General features: G+C 33.6%; 1 protein-coding gene across 1 annotated transcript in view; it reads left to right on the top strand.

Annotated features, from left to right (window-relative positions):
- Positions 1–19043, top strand: part of AKAP9 (A-kinase anchoring protein 9) — a 157009-nt gene that overhangs the window by 22837 nt on the left and 115129 nt on the right. Inside the window, exons 2-7 of the mRNA XM_008686305.2 lie at positions 42–269; positions 3136–3180; positions 13010–13063; positions 13428–13598; positions 14348–14503; positions 15352–15549. Coding sequence (XP_008684527.2) covers positions 42–269; positions 3136–3180; positions 13010–13063; positions 13428–13598; positions 14348–14503; positions 15352–15549 — 852 coding nt within the window. The remainder of the gene's footprint in view (positions 1–41; positions 270–3135; positions 3181–13009; positions 13064–13427; positions 13599–14347; positions 14504–15351; positions 15550–19043) is intronic.

Here is a 19043-nt window from a genome sequence, read left to right as displayed (position 1 = left end):
AAGTATCTCTAATGATAAGGACAATGTCTTTTTTTCTGTAGCTTGCCCAGTTTCGACAAAGGAAAGCTCAATCTGATGGGCAGAATCCTAAGAAGCAGAAAAAAAAGAGGAAAACTTCAAGCAGTAAACATGATGTGTCAACATACCATGCTTTGAATATAGAGCGCTCGCAGAGTGATGAAATGTACATAAATAGTTCTCAGAGGGTAGGAACAGCCGTGACTCCTGAATCCACAATAATCAAGCGTGATGAGGTCTTCTCTGTTGAGGTAAGTATTCATCTAGATTTTTGAACATTAGAATTCTAAGTGGAAAGTTGTAATGACAACACTCATTATCACCCTGTGCAATTTTTGTGAGTTTGATTCGATAAACATTTGTAGTATAACAACTGTAATACATCAAGGATTCAGCACCAAGGATACGAGGGGTAAATATGACATTCTCTGCCCTTAGGAAAGTCATTCAAGTGGGGAAGGCAGATGTAAGATTGTGTTTTCTGATTACAGCTATGGTGACAAGAATGCATATGGTACCCTAGAGTACCATGATTTGGGGGAATGCTAAATCGGCATTAGCTATCAGCAAAGAAGTAGGCAAGGCAGCCTCTAATAAAGAAGCAACATCCACAAGAACATGAAGCTATGATGTGACTTGGAAACTGTATGAAGTTTAGTTTTAAAAGCATCATGGAATGATGGGAATGGGATGGTGGTAAAGGTGAGAGGCAGGAGATTACACCTAGCCCATAGAAGGCCCAAAGTAAAGGCAAGTTTTCTTCTTCTGTTTAATGGTGTAATTTTCCACAATAAGGCGATGAAGGAGAATTTAAAAGTGGATTGGGGTGGTGAGTGGGATGGAGCTACCAGCTAAAACCAGGAGTAGAGAAGGCTGGGATGCTTAGGAGAAAAAGTGGTGGACGAGACAGATAATAATTATAATTTGAATTGTACCCTGACATATTTATATGGAAACAAAGATTTAGATAATATATAGGATTTGAGCTTTATTCAAAAGGTCAGGGGTGTTAAAGATTTGCTAATCGTGGATCTTTTTGAGATTTTCCTCTTAGAATTTGTTGAGCATCTTGGATATGTAGATTAGTGCTTTTCATCCAATTTGGGAAGTTTTCCGGCATTGTATCCTCAAATATTCTTTCTGCTCCTTTCTGTCCCCTCCTCTGGGTCTCCAGTTATGCATGTTAGTATGTTTGATATTGTTGCACAAGATCTCTCATGCTCTGTTCATGTTTCTTCATTCTTTTTTAATCTTAGACAGCATAATTTCAGTTGAACTATATATTAAAGTTTGCTGATTCCTCTCAGATCTGTCAAGCCCCTCTAATGAATTTTTCATTTCAGTAAAAAATTTATTATTTTTTAAAATTTTATTTTTTTAATTACTCTCTACACCCCACATGGGGCTTGAACTCACAACCTCTCGATCGGGAGTCGCATACTTTACCAACTGAGCCCGCCAGGCACCCATCTTTGGCTCTTTTACAGTGATGCTCTTTATTTTGTTAGACAGTACCCTTATAGTTTTCTTTAGTATTTTAGACTTAATTTTATTCACTTATTTGACTATATTTAAAAGAGCTCGTTTAAAGTCTTTGTGTATTAAGTCCAATATTTGTGTTTCCTCAGGGACCATTTCTGCTGACTGCTGTTTTTCTTGTGTACGGGCCATACTTTTTCTTTGTGTATCTTGTAATTGTTGGTTGAAATCTGGACCTTTTAAATGATATAATATGGCAACTCTGGTGCTTGACATGGTTTGAAGATGTATTTGTTATCCTTTTCTGCATAACAAATCAATGTTTCAGCTTCCCACTAGCATTTCCAGTGCAAAGAGTGACTTGTTCACCGTTTCATACTCAGGAACACAGTTTTTAGTACACAATACACATTTAATCTGTAGCTGCTTAAAAGGCATAAATGAATCAACCATGAGGACTTGTGTCATGAAAGTATTTTAGATTTAAAAGAGGGTCATATAAGTCAGAAACCCCTGTGACAGAATTTTAGAATAGTACGGGTAAACTTATTTCTGTTCTGGGCATCAGTTACTACATAAGAGAGGAGGTAGACTTAGAGCTTGGTATTGAGTGATGAATAAAATTTCCTTAAGTATAGAAAGGAGACAGTGATGGTTCATATTTGTTGAATGAAAAGGTAAAATATCTAGGTCTTTTTTCTCACTTGTAAATTGAGAGTCTTTGATTAGATGAGTGGGTGAACAGTGAAAGCAGTGATTTAAGTTTCCTCAAGGAAACTTGTGGTTCTAAACTGAGGGAACCTCTTTCTAGTGGTCCTAAACTGAGGGAAGCTCAGAAAAGCCACTCACTTCATACCCAAATCCCAGGGATGTAAGAGTGAAACAGGAATGTCTTAGAAAGTGTTTTAGAAGCTGCAAAGGTGCTAATGACAACGAAGGTTGTTGTTATTTTTCTTCAAGTTGTTACTACATTCCTAGCATCAAGATGTGGTGATTCTTTTTTAACTCTTTTTTTTTTTAAGTAATCTCTAAGCCCAACGTGGGGTTTGGACTCACGATCCTGAGATAAAGAGTCACATACTCTACCAACTGAGCCATCTGCGCCGATGATTTTTCTTTTTGAAGAAATTGAACTGTTTTGAGTTAACATGTTAAGACTTTCTTTTATTTAAAAGAGACATAAGAATTACAGGGATGATATGTTATTTGGTACTTTTATCTTACAAATGATTTGTAATGTGGATAAGACCTTGTGTCAAAGTACCTCTTGGTATGTTTATATTTAGAAAGATGCCTTCTGATAAATATCAGATGTGTTAGTTAGCCATTGTGATTCATAGAGTGAAAATTTTAAAGGTTTGGGGCGTGTGGCTGGCTTAGTTGGTAGAGCATGTGACTTTTGATCTCACGGTTGTAAGTTCAAGCCCCATGTAGGGCATAGAGCTTACTTTAAAAAAAAAAGGAATAAAATCCACATACTTAAAAAATTTTTTTAAATGTTTGAATAATTTTTACTTTTTTTTAGTGATATTTTTATGTGCATTTTCTATCATATGTTACTAATAGTAATAGGTTAATAAAGTACAATGTTTGCGGGGGGAAAGGCCTTAATGTAATTGGTTTTTATTTTTGTTTTAGCCAGAAAGTGAAATTTCAACTACGGCAGATGATTATAGTTCAGAGGTAAGAATAAGTAATATTATGTAGATTGACTTTTTATGTATTATTTTTGAAACTAATACTTTATTTCTTGTAACTTACATGCTTATGTATTCTTATAAATACAATGAATTATAAATTATAATGTATATTTATAAATAAAATTTTATTTATAAAATTTTCTATATTTATAAAATTTATATTTATAAAATTTTATTTATAAAATATATAAAATATAAATATAATTATAAATAAAATTATAAATATAATAAATTCTTATAAATATAACGAATGTATAAATATAATGAAGTATAGCATAACAAAATAAAATGTAAATGACCTAGAAAACCTGAAGGCTGTTTTTCTCTATATATTTTTTTCAGATTATTAACTATGGTCTTAAATCTGTTTGAATAGCTTGGGCCTTAATTAAATAGAGGCCTTTAAGTTTCTAGGAAAATGATATTGAGATTCTAGGATTAATGATCATCGTAAGGTATCCATATTCAACACAGTAAATATTTTATTATACAGACTATTTCACATTCTGAGTAATGCTTTTTACAAATGCTTGAATTCTATATAATTACATAAATTCCTTTGTTGAAAGTAATGCTAGAATAGTGATTTTTAATTTAGGTGATAAAAGCTAATGTAGGCATTGGCCACATTAGGAAATACCTTCTTTATGTGTTATTAATAAATATATGTCATACTGTTATCCTTTTCTTATTGTTTTAGATATCATTGTCATTTCTTTGGTCCAGAATTTGAGGATATGGAAAATTATTCCTTACTCTGAATGGTTCAGCAACTCAGTGTATTCCATATGTTTTTAATATATTGTAGGTTTCTAATACAAAAAAAAAAATAACTTCATGTTTTTAATTGAACTGATTACTGTTTTGAATTGCAAATGGGAGTAAAAACTTTGATACTTCCAAAGTTTAATGTGCTTAAAAGCTGGGAATATACTTAATAGTAATCTGGTCAGGAAAATAATTGAGCAGGGTTGAATAAATATATTAGTACCTGATTTATGCTACATAAAGTTGCCTACAGGGGAAGTATCTCAGTTTAAAATCACAACTTACAATTCAGAGAATCTGGCCTTGTGACTTTATATATGAAAGCAACACTGCTTTTTTCTTTCTATCATGGCTATATTTTTTTTAAAAAAATTAAGGAGGACATGTGTTGTGATGAGCACTGGGTGTTATACACAGCTAATGAATCGTTGAACACAACATCAAAACCTAATGATGTACTATATGTTGGCTGACTGAACTTAAAAAAATTGTTGTTATTCATTATTTTTAAATGGAAGTATAGTTGATATAGAATATTATTTAGTTTCAGGTGTACAACAGTAATTTGACAATTACATACATTACAAACTGCTCCCACAGTAAGTGTAGTTACCACCTGTTACCATACAAAATTATTATAATATTAACTGTATTCCCTGTGCTGCAGGATATTCCACATCCCTGTGGCTTATTTATTTTATAGTTGGAAGTTTGTACCTCTTACTCCCCTTTGCCTATTTCACCCATTGTCCTACGTTCCCTCTCCACTGGCAACCACCAGTCTAGTCTTTTCTCTGTATTTGCGAGTCTGTTTCTGTTTTGTTTGTTTTGTTTTGTAGATTCCACATACAAGTGAAATCATACAGTATTCGTCTTTCTATGTCTGACTTTTTAAAAATATTTATTTATTTATTTATTTATGTATGTATGTGATCTCTACGGCCAATGTGGAGCTTGAACTCATGACCCCAAGATCAAGTGTCAGATGCTCTACCAACTGAGTTAGCCAGGCGTCCCTTTCTCTGACTTACTTCACTTATCCATTTTGTCACAAATGGCAAGATTTCATTTGTTTTTATGGCTGAGTAATTTTCCACCATATATATATATAACCTCACTCTACTGTGAGGTTTTATATATATATATATATATATATATACACATATATACATATACACACACACACACACACACATACATACATACATATATAGACACATGCACACACATCTTCTTTATCCATTCATCTGTTGATGGGTACTTAGGTTACTTCCATGTCTTGGATATTGTAAATAAAGCTACAATAAATATAGGTATGCAGTATATCTTTTCAAATTCGTGTTTTCATTTTCTTCAGGTAAATACCCAGAAATAGAATTAATGGATCATATAGATCAATTTTTAATTTTTTGAGAGACTGCCATACTGTTTTCCATAGTGGCTGCACCAGTTTACATTCCCAGTTCCCTTTGTCCCACATTATCACCAACACTTGTTATTTCATGGTTTTGTTTTGTTTTGTTTTTTAAATAGCCATTCTGACAAATGTGAGGTGATACATCATTGAGGTTTTAATTTGCATTTCCCTAATGATGAGTGATAATGAGCATCTTTTCATGTGTCTGTTGGTCATGTGTGTATCTTCTCTGGAAAAATGTCTATTCAGGCCCTCTGCTCATTTTTTAATTGGATTGTTTAGCTGTTTCCATTTTTTTTCTTTCTCTTTCTTTTTCTTTCTTTCTTTCTTTGGTGTTGAGTGCTATGAGTTCTTTTTATTAAATTTATTTTATTTTTAAAAAAAACTTTATTAAGTTTTTTACTCTAACTCTAGTATAGTTAATATACAGTGTTATATTAGTTTCAGGTGTACAATATAGTCATTCATCAATTCTAAACATTACCCAGTGCTCATGATAAGTGTACTCTTTAATCCCTATCCCCTATTTCACCCATCCCTCCACCCCCCCTCCCCTGTGGTAACCATAAGTTTATTCTCTGTAGTTAAGAGTCTGTTTCTTCGTCTCTCTTTTTTTCCTTTTGGTCATTTGTTTTATTTCTTAAATTCCACATATGAGTGAAATCATATTGCATTTGTTTTTTTCTCTGACTTCACGTGGCATTATACACTCTACTGTGAGGTTTTTTATATGTATATTTTGGACATTACCTTTTAATGGATATGTCATTTACAAATATCTTCTCTCATTTAGTAGGTTGCCTTTTAGTTTTCTTAATGGGTTCCCTTCATTGTGCAAAAACTTTTTAGTTTGATGTAGTTTCAGTTGTTTATTTTTGCTTTTGTTGCCCTTGCCTAATAAGACAGATCCAAAAATATATTCCTAAGACAGAGGTATAAGAGTTTATTCCCCATGTTTTCTTTTAGGAGTTTTATAGTTTCAGGTCTTTAATCCATTTTGAGATTATTTTTGTATATGGTGTAAGAATGGTTTCATTCTTTTGCATGTAGCTGTCATGTGTTTTCAGCACCATTTACTGAAGAAATGGTCTTTTCCCCGTTGTGTATTTTTGCCTCCTTTGTCATAGATTAATTGACCATATAAACATGGGTTTTTCCCTAGGCTGTCAATTCTGTTCCATTGATCTATGTGTCCATTTGTGTGCCAGTACCATACTGTTTTGATTACAGTAGCTTTGTAGTATGGGTTGAAATCTGGGACTGTGTTTCTCTTTGTTCTTTCTCAAGATTACTTTGGGATTTGGGGTCTTTTGTAGTTCCATACAAATTTTAAGATTATTTGTCCTCGTTCTGTGAAAAATGCTATTGGTATTTTGATAGGGATTGCGTGGAATTTGTAGATTGCTTTGAGTAGTATGGACATTTTGACAATATTAATTCTTTCAACCCATGAACAATGGTCTATCTTCCCCTTTATTTGTGTCATCTTTGGTTTCTTTCATCGGTGTCTTATAGTTTTCAGAGTATAGGTCTTTCATCTCCTTGGTTAACTTCATTCCTTTATTCTTTTTGAGGCAGTTGTAAATGGGATTTTCTTAATTTTTCTGCTAGTTTGTTATTAACATATGGAAATGCAACAGATTTCTGTATATTAATTTTGTATCCTGCAACTTTACTAAATTCATTTATTAGTTCTAATAGTTCTTAGTGGAGTCTTTAGAGTTTTTATATATAGTATCATGTCATCTGCAAATAGTGACTGGGGTACAACTGTTGTGGGTACACTGGTGGGTAGGGCTAGCCCCAGCATGGCTGGCTAAGAGGCAGCTGCTACAGGTATGCTGGCAGATGGGGTTAGTATGCAGTGTGACTTGCCTGGGGGGCTCGGTGTCCACTGTCATGGGCATGCAGGTGGGTGGGATTCCCTAGAGCAGGAGTCACTTTGGAAGGGTGCCTTCCAGGGCAGTTGGGTTGGTTAGAATGACTCTGCCGGGGAACACCAGCCAGGGTGAGTGGTGCTAGGAATAGAGAGTGTCTGGTCGGGGGCCCACTAGTGTCAAGCCAACTGGGCTGAAGGAGGGCAAGAAAAATAGTGCCTGCCAGCACTTCCATTCCCAGAGAAAGTTCCTGCAGATCTTTGCCCCCGTGGCACATGCTCTAAAATTAATAAATCTCCTTCACATAGTATAGTCCAGGCACGTTTCACACTGCGACCCCCGGGCTGGGTCTCTGAGCAGGTGCTGTTGTACACTGGACTTTTAAGAGCAAAGTCTTGGTTTCTTGTAGCCCTCTGCTTTCCCAGAGTTAAGCTGATTTAAATCCAGAAGTTTATGGAGGCTCATATTCCCAGTGCAGATTGATAGGGTGAGGGGGCCCAGTGTGGGGCTTGAGCCCCTCGCTCCTCGAGGAAGATATTCACACCCCTTGATATCTCTCCTGCTTAAGGGTTGCCACATGGGAAGTTTAGTTTCTGATTGTATCTCTGCCTCTCCTACCCTTCTCGATGTGGCTTTTTCTTTCTATCTTTAGCTACGGAAGAGCTGTTCTGCTAGTTTTCAGGTCGTTCTCAGTGAGGTGCAGTATATGTAGTTACAGCCTTGGTGTGTTCATGGGGAGAGGTGAGCTTGGGACCCTTCTACTCGGCGGTCTTCTCTCTTTCTAAAGCTTTGATTCTTATAGTTTGTCTTTCTTGATTGAAAGTTCCAGGTATTTTTCTGCCTGAGCTGCCTATGTCTTTGGGATACCCCAGGATTCCACAAAGTACTTTTTTTTTCCTTTACACTAAGGTGAAATTTTTTATAAGCTACGTAGCTATAGGTCAGACTATCTCATATATGCCTGTGAAATTTGGTTAAAATTTATATAGCCATTTTCTCACTTTGGGATTAGACAGTAAACTTTAATTTTTACTAATGCAGATTTGAAAGGTAGGGACATCAGAAGATTGTGATTTTCAAGTTCTCTTTTTGAAAGCAGTAATATTGGAAAGTCTTATTACAATAAGTTCTTTTTTGCCTAGATTTTTTAAACTATAAAACTGATGGGAATTATGAGGTCCAGAAGAATATTGAAACTATTTATCTATGATACCTGGTAAATCTGATGTGTTTTGAAGTAAGGTACAAATAATATTGAAATATAATTCCTACAGTTAAAAGTCAGAGTATGTTGACCATGGTTGAACAACAAGAAATCTATACTACATATATGTGTGTAATTTCTATATATTTGCATATGTTATCGTTATATACATGAATGATTGTGTACATGAATAAATATGTACCTATACATACATATGTATTTTTTTTCCAAACAAAAGTTTCAAGAAAGATACTTCTCTTTACTATGTGATATATCCTTTGATACTTTTTCTTTTTAATGGTGGTCACAAAAACTAAATTGATTAACTGATTTAAAATTGGAAAAAACAGTTACTTAGAAGGTTACACTGAAAAAAGATATTTATGAAATAATTTTTGACAGATTGACCTGATTTGATCATAACCTTTGTGGTATTATATATTTGGGGCCTGGATTCATGATGGATTATACTGCGACAAAGTATATATTCTCTTTGTTCACAGAAAACAGCAGAAAAATTGATTGTGAAATGTTTGAAAATGTCTCATTAAGATTGCTAATATGGGGGCAGGTTGAATCCATGATACTCTGGGCTAGTTTTGAAGCTTTAGCTATTCCTGTTAATGATGTTAAAACCGGTTTGACTGAGCTAGAATTACAGGGAACTTTTAAGCCATAGTCACCTTTTCAGGAGGCAGAAGAATCATCAGTAAGCCAAATTTGTAAATTGAGGAGTAAATCTCACCCTGTTATGATTTTCATACTGGAAATTTTAAGGAATTATCTCTTAGTATCACACCCTCCCTGCCAAAGGAAATTCCTTTCTAGGAAACACATAGATTATAACTTCATTACAAATGCCAGATTTGCAAAGTTAAATAATCTTGGATGCTCTTGTTTGCATTGGAACATTTTTAAAATTTCAAATTACAGTTTTGAATAGTAGGCCACATAATTACCTTATATATTTTTTAAATATCACTGTCCTTTTTCTGGTATGTAGGGAAGTAAGGTAATAAAACAGAACAGGGGCTTTGGAGCCTTGTGTTTAAATATCAGCCTTATCTCCCCCAAGGTGTATTAACCTGGGCCCGTCACGTAAACTCTGATACAGTTTTTTCACCTGTAGAACAGTGATATCTACTTCACAGTGTTGTTGTGAGGGTTATATTTGATAGTATCTACTATGGTGTTTGGTATAAAAAAAGACAGTCAACAAAGTTTGGGTTTTTTTTTTTTTTCAATCATCAGTAGAAATATGCTTTATCTTCACACTAAGTAAATGAAATGTGTGATGAGAATTCTTTTAACAAATTATTCTCAAAAGGATTTCAGATTTTGATCACTTACTTAGAACTTAGTTTGGAAATTTTATGCGTATAGTTATGGCGTGCACTTAATTTTCTTGCTTTTTGGCTGGTATTCTCATTGGATTGAATAATGGATTCAGGCCTAGAAAGAATTAGATAATATTATCCTATGATACCTATGATATCTAGTAAGATCTCTTCTATATAAATATATACCCAATTACACATACCAGAGAAATCAGACTGAGTAAAAAAAATGCCCTTCTTACAAATTAATTAAATTATACATGATCTGTTTAGTCCTCCGTGAAGGGACATTTCATATCCAAAATGCTGTATGTACATGAAATATTTTTATTGATACCCTTCGAGCAGGGTTATTTGGAGAAAGTTGCAAATGCTGAAGGCAGCCTAGACACACGACAGGTAAATAAATATGCTTCGCTAGTATGGACAGATGAAGTGATAGTAGGGGAAATACTCTCATGAATGTCATATGATTATTCAGTGCTTCTTAACCAAGTCACTTGTATGATTCGTGATATTTATGAAATGACTAGCTGGAGTTGGAGACATAGCCTATAGCCATAAAGTTATGTAAACTTAGCCTTTTAACTTTGATTCTTTTTTTTTAACCTCACCTCATTTTTTCTTACTCTCTACCTCAGCTCTGTTGAGGTATAATTGACAATTAAAAATTGTATATATTTAAGGTGTACAGCGTATTTGATATTCAACTTTGACTTTAAATGGGTGATCTTAATCTCATTAGTTACTTGGCTCCAATTCCATGATCACTGAGGCACATTGAACTTCTATAATTTTCATGAACTTTTATGAACCATCAGATTCTTATTTTATTAAAATATCCATTATTAATATTTTTGAATGTATATAGTACCAAATTAAGTATAATAGGGTAAGATATTAATAGTGAGTTAGTCTTTTATGTTTTTAAACTAACATCTGAAAGGAAAAGGTTTTGGTGTAAAGGCCATTTTATGGTTTTAAAAATTATCTTCCTCTGATTCTTTCTGAATAGCAGTATCTTTATGAGATGATACTTACCTCTACAGAACATTTTAAAATTGAAAATGTACCTTACTTATACTTTCCCACATCTTCTTGTTGCCCATACAAGAGTAAGTCTGTGAATTTAGAAAGATTTTATTAGTACAGCCTTAAATAACTTCGACAAATGCCACAGTAAAAAAAGGACACTAAGAGAAGGGCTTTTCTTCACCTGAGTTTATCAGTCTAATCTTTGTGTTTCAAGCTATTAATTTACTTTCATGTTAAGGTTTACCAGATATAGTGTTAGAAGACTAATGTAAGAAGGGATGAATGCTTTACCCTTTAGGTATCAATAAAGTAAGTATCTACATTATAAAATAGAATAATTTAACTATTAATGATCCCAATATTCTGCTGAGTATTTCTAGTCTAACTTCAGAATATCGTTTGTATTAGTTTAGTTCTGGTGAATAATCTTTTATTACCTATTTACATGTATTAAATTTCATAAATTTATTAACACTGATTTTTATGTTTATAATAACATTTGATTAAATCTTCAAAATGGTTATATTTTAAGAGGCCAATACATAGGAGTTTTTTTAGTGTAATTTTGCTTAAGTTAGGGAAGAATTAAGCTGAACTTTGGTTAAATAATTTGTTAGATACAGTCATTATAAACTGATAACTTATCTCCACTTAAAGGTGTATCCTTGCTTAATATGATATTTGAAGATACTAATAACGTCCATTTCATTATACTATAATTGTAAAAATCTTAGGTGCTTATCAAAATGCTTCATTTCAGAATCAAGAAAAGCTAATTGAAATTTAAGAGGAATTAATTGGAAAGTTATTTCAAGTGACATGATATTAATAATCTTAATAGAGTTAGTACTCCTGTCTTCTGATAGTTTCACAAATTGCAATATTGTGTTGCCATAAAGATGATTTTTTTTTTTTTTTACTTTAGTTTATTTTTCAGAAATGATCCTTAGGAAAAAAAAACAAAGAAATCAAACTCTGTTACAGAACTCTTTTTTTTTTTTTTTAAAGATTTTATTTATTTATTTGACAGAGATAGAGACAGCCAGCGAGAGAGGGAACACAAGCAGGGGGAGTGGGAGAGGAAGAAGCAGGCTCATAGCGGAAGAGCCTGATGTGGGGCTCGATCCCATAACGCCGGGATCACGCCCTGCGCCGAAGGCAGACGCTTAACCGCTGTGCCACCCAGGCGCCCCTGTTACAGAACTCTTAATTAGTATCTTCACTTTTTTTTTTCTTAAATTTTAAGGAGGCTCCATGCCCAAAGTGGGTGGGCTTAAACCCATGACCCCAAGATCAAGTTACGCGCTCTACTGACTGAGCCAGTGAGGTGCCTTCCAATATTTTCACTTTTAAAAAGATGTAAAAAGATGTAATCCATATCCTAATTCTGGGATATTCTAGTCTATGTATATTTTAGCAGTACAAACTTTATTATCTTGGATTCTGTTAACGTAGAATTATGAATAATTAAGATGTAAGCAGTAATGAAATTCTTTTGTGCACTGTTGGAGGAAGTAGGGGTTTATTAAATAGATTAATTGATCGGAAATTAATCTCCCATGAGGTCAAACCAGGAGACATATTCTGTCATCCTTCTTCCTCCCATCATCAAATGTCTGTGATAGAGGCAATAATATGTTACGGAAAATCTCTGCATCAGTCAGGGTTGGCATGGCTATCATTTCCCCAGGGAAAGTTGGGGGAGTGTTCCTCACCTATTCATCTCATACTTCTTGACCTGATTACCAACCTTCAGTGAATTTGCACCAGTAAACAATTGTACTTAAAATGAATAGATCTTAATCAAAAAACAGTTATTTGAACGATTATAAGGCAGGATTTTGTAGAAGAGCATTTAGTAACTTGAGGTTTATAATTACCCCTCTGAAGACAAAATAGAAACTGCACTTAGAACTTTAATTCACTTAAATGAAAATGTACAGTACTGTGTCTTCTGCATTGTAAGCACTCAAATGTTTTGAGAGTCACTGGCATTTGAAATGATCATAATGTCTTTTATAGATTTAAATTTAATCGTTGTGTCTGTTTTTGCCAATGAGGCATTTTCCCTGTGCATAAGATATGCATGAATACAGTTAGCAGAAATATAATTGTTAGCTTTAAATAAAATTCTATCTAAAATCATAATATATCAGGAAATTGTTTTTGTACAGGTAAATGGTTGCAGTTTTGTGGTGAGAAAAGAAAAGCCTACAAATTTATTAAGGGTACAGTATTTAAAGCTACTCACGATACTAATGTTTTATACTATTTAAAACCATCTGGCTTACTAACAAAGCTTTTCCTGCATGTACTTCTTTCTGTGTGTGATTTCTAAATGCTTTTAATGTTTAACAAAATAAAATTAGCCACCTTTTGTTATAAAAGCTCAATTGTAACAGATTTTGCAATATCTTGTTTTTGCTTTTAAGGTGTATATCACAATAATAACAAAGTAGGTTGTCATTCCAGTAAACTCTCAGGTGATGAGTGATATTTTAAAGTGGATATTGCTGTGGAATTCAGTGTTTAAATCCCTCTTCCTGAGGAATGTTGTTAGTATGAATTATTAAAAATCTTGGATTGATTTAGGAAGAAGAATTTGGTGCTGATGATTCTTATTCTGAACATGGAGCACAGTACAATCAAACCCACCTAGAGATGATGGAAAATGAATTGGCTGGCAAACAGCATGAGATTGAAGAGCTGAACAGAGAGCTAGAAGAAATGAGAGCCACCTATGGGACTGACGGACTGCAGCAGGTATGTGTACTTTATGTGGCTTTTGTTTTGTTACTGAGACAAAAATAGGACATTTGAATGATGATATACATACATTCTTTAAAGATAAGGTTTTCATATAGTAACGTAAGTCATCCCATCATATTTGTCCTTCTGCATATGGCAAACAACCTTGCTTAATCTTTTAACTTTATGAGATAGCTAGGCTGAAATCACTTCAGTAGGATAGATGTTTTTGTAATCAGCCTGAGAGAAAATTATGGTGCAAACCACATCAGAATATGATGACCTAAACTCATTAAAAATGTCAGCGAGTCCTTGTAAAAGTAACTGCTTGTGGTTAAAATGACATCTGTTGTTTGTGGCAGTCAGTTACGAAAACAAGGTGGAAAAGGCCATTGATGAGGATAACAGAATACATTTTAGTTTCATCCTCTCCAGAAACAAGTGAGAATTGAACATGTCTATGATGATGTTGCCTAGGAACAGATTGGGGCATCCCTAGATATAAAGGCACTTGTCCTTCTTGAAGCAGATAAATGGATAAGTTAGACCTAGTAATTTTTTTTGAGTTGATTTGGAAGTCAAGCCAATTTCTGCAAGCTAATCTTTCATATATGGACAAGAATGGATAAGGTTACTTACAAATTATCATAATTCTGTCAGTGCATTTTGAATATTATATTTCTGAAGAGTAGTTACCGAGTGTAATAATCAATTTTGTTTCAAAAATAAGTCTGGCACTTTTTATTTTCACTGATGTCTTTTAGTTACAAGAATTTGAAGCTGCCATTAAACAGAGAGATGGCATCATAACCCAGCTCACAGCTAATTTACAACAAGCAAGGAGAGAAAAGGATGAGACAATGAGAGAGTTCTTAGAGTTGACAGAACAAAGTCAAAAATTACAGATTCAGTTCCAACATGTAAGTATTACTGATAGAACAAAATTTATTAGATTTTTAGTAATGAATTTTTTTAAAGTGCTATAATTTTCAGCACAAATTTGATTTTATTTAAAATCCATTTGCTTATTATGTATCATGTTGAAAATATGTGAATACCTGTTAACCAAGATTTTAACTCCTAGTTCTTGTGTGGTTTCTTGCTGTTATTTTCTCTGTACTTCTCCCTTGTATATATATTGAAAGCCTACAAAATCTTTTAAGTCTGATTGGGTAGATTTTTGCAGAAATTAATATGTAGTCACAACCTACCTTCTGCCAACCCTGCTATGATTTCATTTTAGTTTCTAAAATGGTAACTAGACAGAATGTGTTCCATTTACCTTTAATCAGATCCATAAGAATCTAATGGTATTAATCAAAGTTTCTGATGGCAAGTACAGAAAATAATTTGAGATAGTTAAGCAGAAAGGAAGGAAGTTAATGTAAGAATACAAGCTTATCCTACAGAATTCAGAGTGAAAATACAGCCAGACTTCTGAAAGGGATTAGAATCACAAATTGAAAAGTCATCTGGAAGTACTGTCTTTTAGGCCCCGTTTCTTTCTGCATGTCTGCCTTAGTCTTAGCTATCTCACTAGACTACTTTCTCTGTTTTATGATGGGAAAAATAATCTTACTGGTTTGGCTTGGATAATGTGCCCACAATCATCTGATAAGCTGTGGCACCATGTTTACTGGAGTTTCAAGCCTGTGAATCTAGCAAATTTCCCAGAGAGCAATTATGTGCCAAGTAATACCCCAAAAGGTATCTCTTCCTTAGTGCAATCTCTTCAGAATTTAACTTGGGGGTTTGTTCTGTTTTCAAGTTACAGGCTAGTGAAACTCTAAGAAACAGTACTCATAGTAGCACAGCTGCAGATTTATTACAAGCGAAACAACAGATCCTCACTCATCAGCAACAGCTGGAAGAACAAGACCATTTATTAGAAGATTATCAAAAAAAGAAAGAAGACTTCAAAATGCAAATTAGTTTCTTGCAAGAGAAAATTAGAGCATATGAAATGGTATGTTTATTTTAAGGAAGTCAGCCAATGTATAACAGCTTTATAATTGAAGTTTTTTATACAACTTTTTATCCTTTTTGTTATGTACATGAATTACAAAATTTCATAATTAAGAAAAGCTCTTTATGAAAAACAAGTTCTTTCAAAAGCAATTGGGAGTCTCACAATAATAGTTTTTAAGATAATACTCATTACTGAGTGGAAGTGATCAGCCTGTGTTAAAGTGAGTTCTCAGGAGAATCTAAATTTATAAACAGAATTTCCATTCTTTTTTTTTTTCCCCACCTAAAGGTATTTCTACTTATTTTAGCAGTGGTTATGAAATTCTGATAATATTTCCATGACAAAATGAAATTTTATGGATTTTAATTAGAAAAAACTACAGTAGATTTTCTATTTATGGTAGTTATGTTTTATAGGGTTGCCTGGAACTCTTATTTAGCAAATAAGTGCTCATGGGGGGAAGAAAGGGAAATATATCTATTTTATATGTTTATATTTGTTTATATGTACATCCATACACACATATGTATGCATTTATGTGTTTATACACATGTACACATATGTCCTAGGGATTGTATTTACATACACGTATACATACATACACACATAACATATCTCATAGATTATAATCTTAAATCCTAAAAACACTCATCCTGGTAGATTATATTTTGCTTATTTTTCAAAAGAGAAAGTGAGGTTCACAAGTGTTGAGGCTGCCCTACTGCCACTTGTCAGAGTTGTGATTCAGACCCATATAGCTGGCCCAGAACCATATTTCTTGTGCTATATTGCACTGCCCCCTGTTGTGTCCATCCTCTTCTTCTGCATCCATGCTCTCCTGATGAGCAAAAACATGAAGTCAGAGTGTAGTTGCCTTGTTTGATGTCAGCTTTGGAAGCATGCATATCCAGCAACTCAAATTTTTTGCTGCTCTGTGCATTTCTACAAATGACTGTGAGTATTGATTTTGGGGCTACAAATAAATTTTAGCAAGAAGATGGATTCTCAAGTAGGGAATCTGAATAATGAAGACAGACTGTACATATAATATGGTACTTTTTACACACTTATTAAGTTGTTCTGCAAGAAGTTGAGAAATAACCAAGACAAGAATTTTGTTTGGATAATAATAAAGTTATTAGCATTTACTTTTGTTTACCTGGTGCCAGGCAATATTCAAGGATCTTACACATATTAACTCATTGAATCATTGTAATAACCTTGTGAGATAGAGGTTCTGTCATCACCCCCATTTTACAGATGAAGAGATCAAGACAAAGCAAGCAAATTGCCTAATCACACAGGTAATAGTCGGTAGAGCCAAGTTTCAAACCTAGGTAGTCTGATTCCAGAGACTGTACTCTTAGGAAAATAGGAAACATACAAACTTACGATACTGAAATAATGAAACAGTATGCTTTAAAACCAAGATAATTTAAAAATCATTAGATAGATGTTTACAGAACGCCTGTTTTGTATAGGGCCCTTGCAAAAAATAATGATGCCTAAAATGTACCCTTTTCTTCACTGGACCTCATGGTTTAGTATAGCATGTATACCAGATAGCACAAAACAAGGGTAAGCATAGGTAAAAAGTGTTTTGAGTAGGTCTGGCTTCATAGGGGAAGTTATTCAGGGTAGGCTTTAAGGGAAGATGATATTTGAGGCAAATCTGTAATTTGGAATAATTTCTCTGATGATATTTTGTTTTCTCAGCAGTAGGCATAATGTAAGGCACATTAGCAGCTAATAAATATTCATTTGGTAAATAAGCAAATACATTATGAATCTGAGCTGATAGAGAGAGAAGAAGGACATTTTAGGTAGAGGATGGAGTGTATATAAAATTCCAGGCTGAAACACGTTAAAAATGTCTAGGTAACAAAAAATGGTTTAACTACAAATAGTCTTTGAAAGTGAGTCTTTACAGGAGGAAGTGTAGAAAGATAGTTTAGGCCTTAGAAGAGCCTACGAGTTGGATTTTATTGCATTTATTATATTCAGTAGGCAGTATTATTTAAAGTATTTAAAATTTAAATAATTCATTTTCATGGGGGGAATAACCTTTATTTGAATGTTAGCAGAATACTTGCATCATCAGTTACTTTTTCGTATATATATATATATATATACATATATATATATATTTAATTTCTCTCTCTCTTTTTTTTTTTTTTTTTTTTTACTTTGCATGAATCCCCTGGAGTAATAGTTCCATCAGCACAGCTGAGGGGCTAGAGCATTAGGGTGATAGTTGAAATGGTCGTGGTCCCCTAGACAACTACACTTGATTCCAGCCTCATTTTCATTGTCCCTAATCCTCTGACCTTCCCATGGTACAGTGGTCACAGGCAGGAAGTTTCTTATTCCCCACTCCCTCAGGTCTGTTTCCAAAAATACAGGGATTGTATCTTCGACCACAGAGCTGTCTTTTGCAACACAAAATAAATGGTATTTAAAACCTTATATTTTGAAATAAACAGTACTAAGAAAAATGAGCCATGAGTTTGTATTATTTAATAGTTGAATGAAGAATTGTTGTTTGCAGTTAATATCACATGTTGGACAGTTTTGAATTAAGTGCTTTATGAGGGTTCCTCCCCCCAATTGAAAATCAGGAAATAGAAGTATTACAGATTTTATAACAGCGTTAACATTTTAAGACTAATTACTCATTTAATAATGCAACTGAAGTTGACCTCCTGAACTAATTTTACTTTCTTATAGGTTTCTTATAGGTGCCTTACAGATGATTTCTAGTATATAATGTATTATAGTTGTACATAGTACAGTGAGCATAAAATACATTAATATATTTATTTTCTTTTAGCTTCAAGCATAGTCCATGACATAGAAGAAATATTACATTTATTTTACAGATGAAAACACTGAGATTTAAGAGATTAAACTGATTTAAATGTCATATTGTAGTACAGAAATTAAAGTCAGAAGGCTCAGCACTTGGTAATAATTTACAGTGACATTGGATGGAATATATGATACCAAGATAAAAGCTGATAGGATTTTGCTCAAGAGGCTTCACAGAATGACATTCATTGCCTTAGTTAATTTATATAGTGCAGAATCTGGCCTTTGACTTGTATGATGAGAAGTCTGGTTTTTATCTTCCATCAGCTGAGACTTGAGCTGTCTCAGAGATAAGCTCAGATTTTTCAAGTTGAAGAGGCTAATGTTTAAACCCTTTAATATAATATGATTAATTTACAGTGAGAAATAATTATCACTTGAATGTATACTTCAAGTTCATTGGATTTTACTTGCTTTCCATGGGAAATGAATTTGGAAAGCCAAATAATAAGAATAGGAGGTTATTTAGTGAGCTTGAGATCAAAGGATATTGGAGTCGTATTTCCGTAGCATTAGGCTATGATAACCTGATGCATCATCTCACGGTAGGAAAGTCATGCTTGTGGATTGAGATTCCTTAATTCTGTTTGCTACAACCCCTTACATTGCTTTCTACATTAGAT

This window comes from Ursus maritimus, unplaced genomic scaffold (assembly GCF_017311325.1).
Source record: "Ursus maritimus isolate PB19 unplaced genomic scaffold, ASM1731132v1 scaffold_3, whole genome shotgun sequence".
Classification (NCBI taxonomy): Eukaryota; Metazoa; Chordata; class Mammalia; order Carnivora; family Ursidae; genus Ursus; species Ursus maritimus.
Note: the sequence above shows the minus strand (reverse complement) of the source record. Positions and strands in the feature narration are given on the sequence as shown.